This window comes from Heteronotia binoei, chromosome 17 (genome assembly GCF_032191835.1).
Source record: "Heteronotia binoei isolate CCM8104 ecotype False Entrance Well chromosome 17, APGP_CSIRO_Hbin_v1, whole genome shotgun sequence".
NCBI lineage: Eukaryota > Metazoa > Chordata > Lepidosauria > Squamata > Gekkonidae > Heteronotia > Heteronotia binoei.
This window is the reverse complement of record NC_083239.1, coordinates 20,724,305-20,738,422: the sequence shown is the minus strand read 5'-3', so window position 1 is coordinate 20,738,422 and position 14,118 is coordinate 20,724,305. Positions and strand designations below refer to the sequence as shown.

Below are 14,118 nucleotides of genomic sequence, written 5' to 3'. Positions count from 1 at the left end.
AAAGAGTGCTTCTGTTCCAAAATTGTTTTGGTTCTCTTGTGTTACTGTGGTGAGGAACAGAAATGAAATTTAAATCTGGCATTTTCTTCTTCAGTGGTAGCTTTCTTTTGCTGTATTTTAAGTTTTGTTGTGCTTTCTTCAGTTATCTACAAAATAGTGCCAGTAGTTTGTTTTGGTTGGAGATGTGTAATGTGATTTTAAATTTAGTTTGTTCACGGTCAGATGGTTAGTGAATTAAGAACTCTTCACTGAGAAGGCTGTTGTTTTCTTTCTATATTTGAGTCTAGTAGCACCTCAAAGAGCAAGACAGTTTTCTAGAGTCTAAGCTTCCAGGGTCAGACCTGGCAAAGTGAACTATGAATCACAAAAGCTGTATCCCAGAAAACTTTGTTGGTTTTTAAGGTGCCATTGGGCTTGAAGTTCTGTTTTGCTCTATAGACTAATACCACTATCCGCCTGAAAAATGTCCTTTTGTATTGTGGTTCTTGGTTTTGAATATTTTAAAAAGATGCACTTAAATTCAGGTTGACATAGTCAAACGTATCAATGGCATTCGAACATTTGCCTTTTAACTGACCGATGTACTATTTTTATTTTATTTATTTATTTTATTTATTTCATTCGATTTATATCCCGCCCTACCCCACCGAAGCGGGGTACTAACAATTCTTTGGCAGTTTATAATCCACTTCAGCCTTTTATGAAGTCACTGTCAATGCTGGGGAAATGTTGTCCTTCTCGGGCACACTATCTAACACCATCTTCCTGTGCTTTCTCTCTCCTCACCTATAGCTGGATGATGAAGAATGGGAAAACTGGGAGTAGTAGCCGTTGCTCCGTGCCGTGCATCCTGGGCTCATCCCCTGCCCCGCCCCCTCCTCTGCACCATCCAATGTGAATTAAATCACAAAGCAAATGGTTTCTCTTCCTGTGTAAATGTGTTCCAGGCTGGATGCATCTCATCTCTGCTAAAAACTCTGTTGGGGTATCTTGGACCACAGCACACTTGGATTCTGATGGTGGCTGGTATCGCATGAGGGGGTGCTGAAGAGCATTGTCCTGGGGTGTGTGCATGTGTAGAAAGTGGCACTAGGCACATCTTTCCGGTGGAACCTCTGGACTAAAACTACTCTTGGAACTGCCCTGGTGTGGATTTTTAGTTTTTCTGTTCTTTATTTTCTTTTTTGGCTTGAGGTGGGTGTCAAGTGATGGTGGTTGGGCGGGGGGGGGGGGAATACCTGGACAATGGGATGGGGGAGAGTGTCGCTGAGTTTGATTGCACCTATAGGAGAAAAGATAGCTCTTGAGCACTTGCTCTGTAGGCTGTCAGTGTTCCCCTTTGTGTGACTTTACTGAAATGCAGCAAGGTTTTTTGGGGGGCGGGGGGTTTGGGGAGGGGTGAGGAAACTTGAGGGTAAATCCCCTTCCCACTGTGACCTACAAACCCATCATAAGGGGAGAGAACCTGTAGCATGGCCACAGGCTATCTTTTCACACACACCCCATCTGCCTCCCCACATAGCAGCTCAGCTTTTTTCCTAGGAACTGGAGCACTTCCCTACCTCAGTTTCCCTCCCATGTTTCTGGCCCATTCTTTCTTCTCCCTTGCAGGACTTGAAGCACTTTTTAAACTTTGAAAAAAATATTGCGCTGAAGCAGGAACCGTCTCCTACAGAAGCTGCCATGAAATGACTGGGAGTTGGACAGGAGGCATCCCCCTTGGGTTCTGCCTTCCATCTTTGGAGGGCCCTGTTGCTTACATCATTAGCTTGGTTCCTCTTGGCCGGTTGCCTTGCTAGACTTGCTTCGGTGGCATGGTCTGCTCTGAAGGGCTGGTGTTTGCCAAAACCTCTTGCTTTTCTTCTTCCCCATGTGCTGATGCCATTTGGTAGCACCCACTGATCCCTGTCCACCGGCATCCATCTGAGGCCACTCTTTGCCATACCGGGCATCACCTGTCCTACACCCATTCAGAAAATTGTCAGTCTGGATATGCCCATCCGAACGCTGCCTCCAAGGCACTGTTTCTTCTTTCCGTGCGTTCTTTCTGTAGACATCTTCTCTTTCTTTTTTGTGAGGAGGAAATGGTATGGGGAAGAAGAATGCATCCCTCCTCCACTTTGCAGGAGGGCCGTGGAAGAACTCGCACCACTGTTTGAAACACTTCTTTAATATGGGTCCAAACTGGAGATTTATCTCCTTGGGGTACGATCTGCCAGGAAGTTCTCCTGTGCCAGCTCCACTGAAATGGATGGGAGCAGCGTGAGAGAGCACATCATCTCCCAGTTCCATGTAGCAACAGGAGAAAATGCACATCCTCCACCCCCACCCCACACTTCCACTATGTTATAAGATGGCCTGGTTTTCATAACTCACAATGGGTTCATGCTACAGGCTTTGACCAAGCCTTCACATAATCAGAAGCTTCTGGGTGACTGGCACTCCTCTCAGGTCTTAACAGCTGCTGCTGCCATCCTTGGTACTTTGGCTGCTCATTGACTCAGTTGCTCACTCTCCCTCCAGCAGTGTCTGACTACCTCCTCCACTCTGCTGTTGTAAGAAGAAAGCTACTGTGGCTTTCCTTGTTCTCCTCTTGCTTTGAAAATTGGCCAGGCACTGCTGGTGGAGTCAAGTGAGTGGGTGGAAAAAACCCCGGGGAGAGTCTTCACTGGTGGCTGTAGCAGCTGTCAGATCGGCAGCTGCTATAGACAGTGAGAAGCTTCTGATCAAGTGGAGGCTCATTCACAGGCTCTTGTTTTGAAACAGAGCGTGGAAACAAACTCATTTGGGGAAAAAACTGAATGCAGCAGTCAAGAGTTAGAAGCAGGTTCAGGGAAGATGGAGTGCCCTACTTTTGAAGCACACTTGGCCACAGTGAGCAGAGTAGGGTTTTTGAGTAAGCCAGACATTTAGTGCTGTTTCATAGCAGCAGTTTGGATGGGGGATGCGAGGCATGTGGGTTTGTAGAGCTGTTGCTAGGGAAGCTGCTCTTTGGCTGTGTCTTTAGGACCCATCAAACCTCACAGTTTGTTGGGGCAGGAGGTGCAAATCACAAAGCCTGCTGTGCTCTGTTTTTTCATCCCCTTGAAGACCAGGGCCTTTGAACCTGCTACAGTTGCAGGGCTGCAGAATGTTTTGGCATTTGGGCTGCTGCAAATACACAAAGAACGGACCATATCAAGCCTTACAGCTGCGTTGTGTTGTTTGCCTAGCTGAGCTACAGATCTGAACAGAAATGCTTGGGCCCTAGCAGAGCCTGCTTTTAAGAGATGGTGGAAGAGGATTTGGTAACTTAAAGCGAAATTAAGTTCCAGGAAGACTATTCCCGTGGAAGGCCTGATGCCCACTTGGGACTGAAAGAAAGTGCTGGGGCTCCGATTTCTTCATAATTCTCCTTTAAGGTCTTCCCTCCCCACTCCTTTTCTCTTGGTTGTGCAATATTCTCTTATTTTTTAATTATACCACATCTCCTTAGGCCGTTTTCTAGCTGGGGGCAAACAAGTGACTCTCTAACAGCTATTAGTTTTGTAATAATGACTTTCTCCTGAACCTTTTACAGACTGGCCGTTAAGAGCAATTAAAGGAGTTCTACAGAAATAGACTGCAGGAGTCAGTCTCTTCTTTTTCTCCCCACCAGAATCCATTGTGCAAGTGTGTTTGTGTGTGTGCGCGCGCATGGGGGGAATTGTCTGATGTTCTGGAATGCATGCTGTGTGTTCTCATCACAGTGATGGGAGGGATAGGGGAGACAGGCTGGGGATAAGGATTGGAAGTGAAGGAGCTTTTTTGTCCAGGCAAGGATCTGTGAGGCTCAGAGCAAAAGGAGGAAGAAGTTGGGGTGATGCAGGGCCAACCTGGCTGCTTGAGGCATTTCTTTTAAGTATCTCCTTCCTTCAGCAGCTCCTTGCAGAATTCACACTCTGGGTCTCAGTGAGCAAGAGCAAACATTGCCAGGAGTGAGCAATCCTCCACTGCTGCTTAGGTCTCAGCTGTAGAGGATCTGGAAGTTCTGGCATCTGCAGACGACTCCACTCCCTGCCTCCCTGGGAGACCCTGCTGAGGGAGAGCCATTGCTAATTGGAATGGACCAGTATCAGTTTGCCTGATGGCAGGAGGCAGTCTTCTTAGGGGCATGTGATGGAAAGTAAGGGAATATTTTCTGTACCACCAGCAAGTCCTGCTGTGTAATCCTCCCTGCAAAGATGCTTGTAAAGGAGAGCTGTGGAAGAGGCTGTCAGACCCTTCTGTTGTTCAGTGTACTCTCCCTTTTAATTTTGTTGATGTTCTTTAAGATACAGCCTTGGGAAGAAGGCCAGATGTGTGTGCCTTTTGGTTGCAGAGGAATACTCTCCATTTGGTGGCTCTGGGTTAAGTTCCCATTCTCCTGGTAGGCCAGTGCTATTACAGCAAATGAGTAGAATCCCTGCTCTGAGGGGAATGGTGAGATTGACAAATCTGTTTTTTTCCTTTCCTTTCCTTTCCCCACCCCACCCCACCCCTTTCCCAGGCATGAATGAAGGCTGGGGTAAGGATAGACTACAAAACTGAGCATAACATTAAAATATATGTGAGCGTTTTGGAAACGACCTGTCCCCTTTTATTTGGGGAGAGTTGTGGACATGGTCCTCTTCTCAGGGGTTTGCTAACCATGCATGCCAAGTTACTTCTTCGATGGAAGGTCTCAAGATCATGTCTGGTTCCAACAGGCTTTTAAGAAGGTCCTGGCATTCCTCGGAAATTCCCAAGTGGCCAGGGATGGAAACCCCCTTCTGCTGGTGGCAAAGCATCTTGGGGATGTCTGTGTCATCAAAAGGCAGGTTGGCACAGAGCATGACATAGAGAACCACCCCCATGCTCCAAATGTCGCCCTTCCTGCTATCATGGGGCACACCCTGCAACACCTCGGGGGCGGCGTAGGCAGTGCTGCCACAGAACGTCTGGCTCAGCTCCTTGCGGTTCTTGGGGAGCAGCTTGGCAAATCCAAAGTCAGTCAGTTTCAGGTTGAAGCCCTGTAAGAGGGCATTCTCACACTTTAGGTCACGGTGCGCCACACCACAGCTGTGGCAGTAGCGGATTGCCTCTACCAGCTGACAGAAAAGGGCTTTGGCTCGGCTCTCAGGCAAGGGCCCACCTTGCAGGACACAGTCGAAGACATCACCATCTTCTGCCAACTCCATCACCAGGTAGATTTTCCCGTCAGGTGATTCCAGCATCTCGTACACGCGGATGATGTTCTTGTGATCCAAACGCTTGACAATCTGAAGTTCCCTGGGAAGGAATCTCTCGATAAACTCTGGAAAGGAAAATGGAAAAGGAACAATTTGATTATTGCAAAAAATGGGTAGCTGAACAGTTGACCAAGGTGCATCAATGGGTGCTCAGGTGGCTACAGGAGGACATAGTCCCATCTTGTATTTCTGGAGCAATCATGATTCTTTTTTTTCGTATTTTGTATATATATTTTTGTGTGCAAGTGTGTTTGCATCTAGAAGTCAGTCGATCTCTGGTGATTGACCCCTACTGGTGGCCTAGAAGATATTCAGAGAGGTGGCTGAATAGAGCAATCATGATTCTTGGAAGATGCTCTAACCATTGTATCTTGAGAAAGTTTATAACTCCCAAACAGACCCTTTAAGTTATCTGCTTAGTTGTGGCTCGCTTTACTACAAAGCTATCTGCTCTAAGAGAAGCTGCATGGTTTCTACTGTTGTGTTCATGGTTTTGCTAGTGGAAAGTGCTCTCAAGTTGCACCCGACTTATAGTGACCCCATAGGGTTTTCAAAGCAAGAGAGAAAGAGATGATTTGCCAATGCCTGACTGTGGATTCCCTGTAATTCAGAATGGGATATGAAGGGTTAGAAGTACCATGTAGTGATGTGGGGCCATCATACATCCAATGCACAATCCTATGGCCCTGCCTCCTGTTGGGGCTGCCATGTTTTTTTTAATGTCGCTGCAATTGTGTATGACTTTGTGGACTCCTCTGAGAGTTGCAGCAGCTGGTGCAAATGATGCAGAGCAAGGGATGGAGAACGAAGACAGCAGTGCCAGAGATGAGCAAAAGCTCAGTGAGCTGGTTATATAGAGGGATGTATAAGTCATTCCTGGCCTTAAGGGGCTAGCACCATGAATCAAGCACACATCCAATAGGGACAAACAAGGCCCAATAACTAAGAGTTTAAAACTACATGCAAAATTTGCTTTCAGCATTCCAATGACCATTTTATCATTCTTCCCTTTCACTCTAGCACACCTCATCTATTTAAAAAGCAGTTTAGAGAGGAAGGTTTATAAAACCTTCATGAAAACTTAGTAGACTGTTTCCTTTCCTTACCTCTTGTGATGCCAACAAGAAAAGACTGTTTCTTGCTGTCAGACCTACTTTTGATGGCAAGAGGGGAACCATCAGTAAATATTGATGGCTAGACTTCAGATCATTTTAGCTGCTCAGGAGATCTCTCAGCCTTCCTGATAAGGAATGATCTGGCAGGCAGAAACACTGGCTGTTGTGAACCTAGAAGCACTGAAGCTGAGACTCGGGGAGCAATCCTAAGAAAGTCTACTTGGAACTAAGTCCCATTTTATTCAGTGGGGTTTACTCCAAGGCAAGTTTCTTTGGCCTCTATGTGACAGAGTGTTGGACTAGATGGGTCATTGGCCTGCCCCAACATGGCTTATTTTATGTTCTTAAGTGTTATGGCTGTTGCCTTAAGTTCCAACATGGTGAATCTGACCACTCTCTGTAGCATAATCTGAATAGATACTGTCTTCAGGAACTGAAGAAATATGCGGGAATCTATCAAGCAATTGCAAAGTTGTTAAGTCCACCTTTCAGTCTCTTAAGCTTGAGTGCTATAAAAATACATATTTTAAATAAAAGCATGGCATGTGGGCAGTTTAGTCTGAAATATGACCCAGGAATAGGTTTTGAACTGCCAATTTGGTGTAGTTAAGTGTGCAAACTCTTATCTGAGAGAACTGGATTTGATTCCCCACTTCTCTACTTGCACCTGCTGGAATGGCCTTGGGTCAGCCATAGCTCTGGCAGAGATTGTCCTTGAAAGGGCAGCTTCTGGGAGAGCTCTCTCAGCCTCCTTCACCTCACAGAGTGTCTGTTGTGGGGGAGAAAGATAGTGAGCCACTCTGAGATTTGGAGTGCAGGGCGGGATATAAATCCAATGCCGCCTTCTTCTAAAATTAAGATCCAAGCTCAGTCAGGCACAAAGCTAAGAGTGCCCTTCAAATGCCCATGAATTCTGGGTCAATCTTGGCGGAAGCTGGTGTTATCAATGTCTGGCATACCTGTCCTGTAACGAGTTTGTTATATACTAGCATGTAAATTAACCCTCACCATGTGGGCAAGTGCTACCTGGGCAGTGTTAACCACAGAAAATTCTATCAATGTTTCCTGTGCAGTTGTGCATTCTCCTCCCCTCCCCGCATATGCTTGGTTCATTTAAATACTAATGCAAAGGCAGTTCCTGTGCAGGAAGATGGCAATTAAAGGACCTCCTCCATGTTTCCCAACAAAGGGTCAAGATGCCTCCGATTATTCTAGGACTCCTTAAATATAGCAGTAGCCAATTGTCATTGGCAAAAATTATCTATGTTTGAGGGATGAATGCATGGCCAAAGACTGTGTGAGAAGGCTGCAGAATTAACAAACGCTGCAAGGAAAATTTCTCAGCAACCTGGAAGCAACTTGTTTGATGGAAAAAACAGTCAAATCTAATGAGGCGTGTATCTGCAGGGGCAATCCAACCACTTTTTGGAAAAGGTTTATTTGCAAGAGCAGTATCTGGATTGATCAAAGGAAACCATATCTGCAATGGAAGCATTCATCAGAAAAATCTGCCCCCTGGAAACAGTCCTAGGTCCCTGTCACAAGGACAATCTGCTTTATTGAGCTTATCCTCAGCTCTTCTCTTTCATCTTACCTTCTGGTTCTCCCATTTTGTCAATAATTTTCACGGCCACTTTTCGCTGGTGTTTCTTTGAAAAAGCTTCTTTGACCTTTGAATATGTCCCTTCTCCAATGGTTTTGCCCACTTGGTAACCATGGGAGAGAAGGAACTCCTCCATCGTATCTTTAACCTGCTCATCGGTCATCCTCTCAAGGCATCATGTCATCACAAAGTATACACATCGCTGTCCTTCTCCTTTCACACCAGGGCCTGCATGGGTAGCAGCCCAGAATGCTAGATCATTTTTCCTGCCTAGACAAGGTCCTTTGATGAGGGGTGAAACTGAGGTTGGACATGTTAAAACTTTGAGCTTTCATTGTGATGCAATCTTGTGTTACCCGAAGGCCACGGGGTAGAGGCATTGGGATTGCACCAATGGGAAGAGGCCATTCATATTTCTCCAAAGGACAAAAATCTGGCCTTGAGCTTGCCTCTCAACAGTGCCCTCCAGGGGGTGATGGGTTAACCTGCCAAGAGGCCTACAGCTGTGGCCTTGGGTAAGAGATTAATGTAGTGTGTAATATAGTGTAGGTAGGCCAGCTAGTTGTTAGCACTGAAAATGGAAGGTTAAGTTTCTGTTTTTTCTCTCCACCATGGAAGTCTGCTGGCTTGAGACTGCGTGGCAGGGTTTGGGTCTAGTTACATCGGGCAAGTCTTAAGAGTAAGTATTCGGATTCCCTCAACCCTCTTATCAAGTGAGGTGATTCCCATGGAATTTGTGTTTGTGGAATATGCTGGGGAATCAGGATATAGTGCATGGGGTGGGAAACCATGGTTGGACTAGTTAGTCCAGAGAGGACAGGCATGAGAGCATGGCCAGAGTGAGGCATGGGGTTCAAATCCCAGTTTAGGTATGAAGCTTGCAGGTTGCTATCTTCCAAGCTTAATCAACCTCTGATGTTTTGAATTCTTTGGAGGAAGAGTAGGATATATAAAGCTGGTTGGAAGGACAGCTGGTTACTGTTGTAAACGAAATTGGTCTGATTTATGTGGGGCCACACAAAATCTCCCAGGTAAGGAGTATCAGAGCTAAGAGGTGTTGCTTTGCCAAGAAAAGCACAAGAACTGCTTTTTTTTTTTGGGGGGGGGGTAGGTTTTGAGTCTGCTAGGCCCCTGCTTCAGCAGTCTGATGCTACAGACAGCTGCCTCAATTAAAAACTAGCGATCTCTGTTAAAGTTGACTTCTGAGTACTATTAGACAGAAGATGGGGGTTTTATGCCACAGTTAGTCTAAGATTTGTTCGTTACATGCTGTCTTATGACTTCATTCTAAAATCAGTGAACACTGGGCTGCTGTTGATGCTTGGTAAATCTGAAGTAGCCAGCTTGGACACTGCCCATGCAGCCAATATAAAGTTATTTTTTTGCCAGATGTCTCCATGTCTTGCATCAAAATTTCCAGTCTAGAAGACCAGTTCTTCTCCCTTTGTGTTCATCAGCAGATAAATGGTTTTGTCATGTTCATCCAGTTCTGACCCATGATTTACAACACAGTATTTCTCTTTCTAAACACTCCTACATGGTTTGCATCTGTAATAGCTGCCTGGTATTCTTGGAGGCACTGGGTTGAATTCCAGGAATCCATTCTGCTAAGAATGGTGCTTTTCTCTGGCCCTGCAGACTTATGTTTCTAGCAGAAGTCTTTTGTGTCGGTGGACAAAGTTTCTTGAGCTTGTGGAAAGTAGAACTGTTAGAAGAACAGATCCCTGGAGTTCAGTCTCTCCGTCGTCTTCATATGAACACATGCACTCAAACTTCAACAAAGGCAGAAACAAGATCAGACTTTCTAATCTCACCTCTGTGATTGAGGAAGAGCAGTTACCTAAGAGAAAGGGGTTGAAAAGGAGGGCACTATTTTAAGGGCATATGGCTAAAAATCCAGCATCTGTTACTGCTGGAGATTAAAATTTCAGCTAATGTCTGCCACTCCTTAGGAGGAAGCAAGCTCTTACCTGAAGGTGATAAAAGATACTGGTGCTGGTGATGTAGAGAAAGGAGTTCTTTTCATGGCTGAAGATGGAGGAGAGCAAACCAAGCAGGGCATAAACTTGAACCTGAATTTCCTTCTGTTCCCACCCCATTTGAGTACCTTCCTGGGGGCTCCAGAACACATATAAGGTCTCTTCATCTAATACAGGAGTGTATAAGAGATACAGGGAAGTGGTTTTGGAAGAGGGAAAAGTGCTCCCAAGTTTGTACAGGGCTCAGAAAGTTCTCCAGTGGGGGCTCCTTCCCGAGCTTTAGAGGAGTACAGAGAAGTCATGGCCCATATGCATTGTGATGCAAGCACTGCTGTCCAGGTCACAATGCAGCAGTGTTGCTGCCTCTCTCTGGGCTCCGTCTGAGCCTGCCCTTTGCAATAGGCTCTTTCAAGCTGCACAGTGGACTCTAGGGAGCACTCCACCGCCTTTGATAGGTATGGCTGGGGACAGCAAGCATCTGGAGGCCAAGCTGTGCCCATTGGATCTCACAGGATGGTTTGCCTTAAGTCAAGCTTTCTGCAATGCCTTGAACCTCTTTGGAATGCTTGCCCCTTGTTCTCAAATGAGCTTATGCCCCTGAGAACATTTTTCAGCAATGAGGAGGGCACCCCACATATCTGGGTGGGGAGGATGTTGCCTTTGTATCTTCTGGTTTTCTGAGAATCTAGGTGCTGAAGCTTCTAATACTGGGAAAAGCTTCTCCTGCTTTGCTTCTGCTGTTCAAAGACACATTGTGGTGGTGTTTTTTAAGGAAAGAAGGTGGGCAGCCTTACTAGGATGAGAAAGGAAAGCTTCCAGACCTAGGGTAGAAGGGCACTTTCCTTGTAAACATGAGCGTCTGCTATTTCGGTAGAGTTGGGGTGGGGAGGTTGAATTGGGTGGTAGAAATTACTGTTAAATTGCAGGCAACTTATGGTAACCCTAGGGTTGTCAAGAGACATTTCAGGGATGGTTTGCCAGTCACCTTCCTCTGCATGACCCTGGACTTCTTCCTTGGTGATCTCCCATTCAAATATTAACCAGGGCTGATCCCACTTAACTTTTGAGATCTGATGAGGTTGGGCTAGTCTGGGCCATCCAGGTGAAGGCTCATTGACTTCTAGCCCCCAGCCGCCAACAATCATCAGTGTAGAAATGCTATAGACAGATATGCTATCCATTTCCCAGGATGTGGTTGTGCCCTGTCCACTGCCTGGGAGTTTCTGCATTTCCTACCCTGTAGACTTCATTGCAAGGTTGCTCAACCCTACCAGCTTTGTGACCTCCATTAGGTCTTTTATTCGGACAGTGCCTGGATCTGATGTGGAACTCAGCAGTGGACTGGGGGGACCTTATTCCACTCATCCTTCTTCTTTTAATCAGACAGGTCTGGGGCTCGGACATGAGCTCCCAAGAGACCCCACAAGCTCGGAGATTTCCCATAGAGGCAGGAGATTCTCCCAGCCTGGCAACTGCCCCTGATACCCAGGAGCCGGTTGCCCCTGAGCGCACTGCGACGAGGTAAGGATTGGGTAGGAGTGGAATAACAATGCCAGGGTCCGTTCTGTGCACAGAATGGTGGTTCTCAGGGAAGGTTAACAACCTTTTACCATTAAAGAGCCAAAATGTCAACATTCAAAAGCAGAGATCAACAAACAACCAGTATAAGAATGCCTATGTGTATAATCGAAAAGATACAGCCTCATAACTGGTATACTGATTAATAATCCATAACATTTCCATAGTCCAAATGCTGGTTGTTGTGAGTCCTTTATTAGCAAATGGCACACACAAAGCCTCACTATAAATAATAAAGATACAGGCACACCCTGCATGATTGTTCTAGTGCACTGGCATGAATCTCTGTGTGGTTCACACTTGGATTTCTGGCAGCTGCTCACTTCTATCACTTCCCTTTCTGTTAAGCATCTCTGAGGAGCCCTTTAGTACCCCCTCCCCCAATCTTTGCCATTCCCTTCACTCATCCCTCTCACCGACTCCTTCCACAGACCTTAATATACCATTTGCTTTTTAATAGACCTACATTTGGTTCTGTACTGGCTCTATGGCTAACCATTGCAGATTGCTGGGTGATTGTACAACTTCTTGCACTGTGCAAGTGAACATGAAAATGAAAGTGGGCAAAAAGAGTGGCACTCTCCCTCTTCCTAACCCATCACTGCCATCTCTTTCCAGCATCCCTGGAGAAATGGCAGTCATCTGCTGAATCTTCCAGTGGTAGTTCAAGACCCAGTTACCTCTTCTCAACCACCAAATTTGGCAGTAATTCAGCAAATAATGCTTCGCCTGAACAAAGCTGAAAATTGGGGCATAGAGGAGCAAATGGTCCAATGTTAGAATAAGTTAATTTTCAAGGTGCAGAGACAGTTAAGGAAGTGACTGTTCGGAAAGGGACTTTTGTTTTACATGTTATTCCAATATGGTGCTTGTAGTATACACTGAAAGCAAACGTGGTGGTGGAAAGTGCCATCAAGTTGCAGTTGACTTATGATGACCCCTCCTGAGGTTTCCAAGGCAAGAGATGTTCAGAGGTGGTTTGTCATTGCCTGCCTCTGTATAGTACTCCTGGACTTCCTTGATAGTCCCTGCTTGGTTTCTGAGATCTGACAAGATCAGGCTAGCCTGGGTGATCCAGGGCAAAAGCAAGCATCCCTACAATAAATAGTTTAACTTTTAGTTTTACATTTATAGAATCTGCATGTATCTTTTCAAAACATCTTTAAAAACAATTGTCTATTGAAGGTTCAATGCAGGACTCCCTCACATGAGCTTTTTTCCTGCTGTTAAGTCACAGCTAACTTATGGTGATCCTGTAGGATTTTCAAGGAAAGAGATGAACAGAGGTGGTTTGCCATTGCCTACATCTGCATAGCAATCCTGGAATTCCTTGGTGGTCTCCCATCTGAGTATTAACCAAGGCTAACCCTGCTAAGCTTTCAACATCTGATAAGACTGGGTTAGCCTGCTATAAGTCCTGTGGGCAGCCCTTGGGGTTGTGTGTGAAAGTCTTGCTAGATATATCATCTTTAAAGCACATCTACATGGACACCTTTTTGACCTTTTGAGTGGAAAATCCAGATGCTCCTGTCACTCCCCGCCCCATAAAACTGTAAGAGGATCTCTGTTAGATCAGACCAGCGGTTCATGTAGTCCAACGAGCTGTTTCACACAGTGGCCAACTGGTTGCTTTGGTGTGTCAATAAATAAGACATAGAAGCTAAGGCCTTTCCCCTGATATTGCCTTCTGGTGTTCTGAGATTTAGAGGATTACTGCCTCTGACTATGGAGTGACTAAGACTAGTAGGCTATTGATAGACCTCTTCTTCGCCAGGACTGTCTAAGTCTCTTCCAAAGCCATCTGTCCTTGTGTCCCTCACTGCTTCCCCTTATAGTGAATCCTGCATAGCTTGCTGAATAAATAAGTGGATTAATTTTGGGCACAACCCCCTTGAAATTAAGTTCATTTAAAAAGAATAGGAATTGTGTAAGACTTGTGTCCAAGGTTGACCTAGCAGATTGCATGGATTAGCAGTCTTTGTATGTTGAACTCCTGGTCCATAATGATAAAGCTCAGAAATTCATCTCTACAAGAACAACAATGTCATTGTGTCATAACTGGAAGTCATGGGGCATTTCAGTTAAGAGACCAATAGAGGTGGTTTGCTATTGCCTTTCTCCATGTCCCAACCACAGTCTTCCTTGGTGGTTGTTCCATTTAAGTACTAACTGTAGCCCATCCTGCTTAACTTTCAAATTCTGGCAGAGCTTTGGCTACTTGGGCTGCTTCTCTGCAAGAAAGGGAGGACTTATTCCTTATGATCTCCCATTCTGGATCATGTTCATCATCCCTCCTATCATGTGTGTGGATTGGCCCAGCCGAGGCCCTGAAGAAGCATGGGGATAATCTCTTTGTCACCTTTCTATTTTTGGGCAGGCAGCTGCGAAGATGTCCAGGGTGCCACTGCCTGACCCTGCCCAACGTTCCCATTGACGTCTACATTGCCATGGGTGGGAGCCACAGGCCACGAACAACCTGAAGTCTCCCCCAGGTCGGGCTCAAGTGCTGAGGCCACAGCAGCTGTCCCAGGAAACACTCTGACAGCCAGACAACAGCAAAGCAAGCCACACAGAACAGTGACGCACATTTTAATAAAAGGACACCTTAAAATGTT

The 14,118-nt window shown here is 45.8% G+C and overlaps 3 protein-coding genes across 6 annotated transcripts in view; 2 read left to right on the top strand and 1 right to left on the bottom strand.

Moving 5' to 3' along the window:
- The window catches only part of BSDC1 (BSD domain containing 1), a 21,293-nt gene extending 20,151 nt beyond the window's left edge, over positions 1–1,142 (top strand). The window contains exon 11 of the mRNA XM_060258460.1: positions 793–1,142. Within this exon, the coding sequence (XP_060114443.1) occupies positions 793–825 (33 nt within the window). The 3' untranslated portion in view covers positions 826–1,142. The remainder of the gene's footprint in view (positions 1–792) is intronic.
- FAM229A (family with sequence similarity 229 member A) overlaps positions 1–14,118 on the top strand; it is a 19,456-nt gene extending 5,338 nt beyond the window's left edge. The window contains exons 1-3 of one of the 4 annotated variants that reach the window (XM_060258475.1): positions 8,401–8,616; positions 11,313–11,446; positions 13,881–14,118. In XM_060258475.1, coding sequence (XP_060114458.1) covers positions 11,328–11,446; positions 13,881–13,983 — 222 coding nt within the window. In that variant the 5' untranslated portion in view covers positions 8,401–8,616; positions 11,313–11,327 and the 3' untranslated portion in view covers positions 13,984–14,118. Of the gene's footprint in view, positions 1–8,400; positions 8,626–10,272; positions 10,381–11,308; positions 11,447–13,880 lie in introns of those variants that run through there. The other 3 variants (XM_060258473.1, XM_060258474.1, XM_060258476.1) reach the window with 3 other exon arrangements.
- Positions 4,528–8,262, bottom strand: TSSK3 (testis specific serine kinase 3). Its single transcript, XM_060258461.1, has 2 exons — positions 7,938–8,262; positions 4,528–5,293 (listed from the first exon to the last, which is right to left on the bottom strand). Exons 1-2 carry the CDS (start codon positions 8,107–8,109, stop codon positions 4,632–4,634), a joined length of 834 nt encoding a protein of 277 aa, XP_060114444.1. The 5' UTR covers positions 8,110–8,262; the 3' UTR covers positions 4,528–4,631.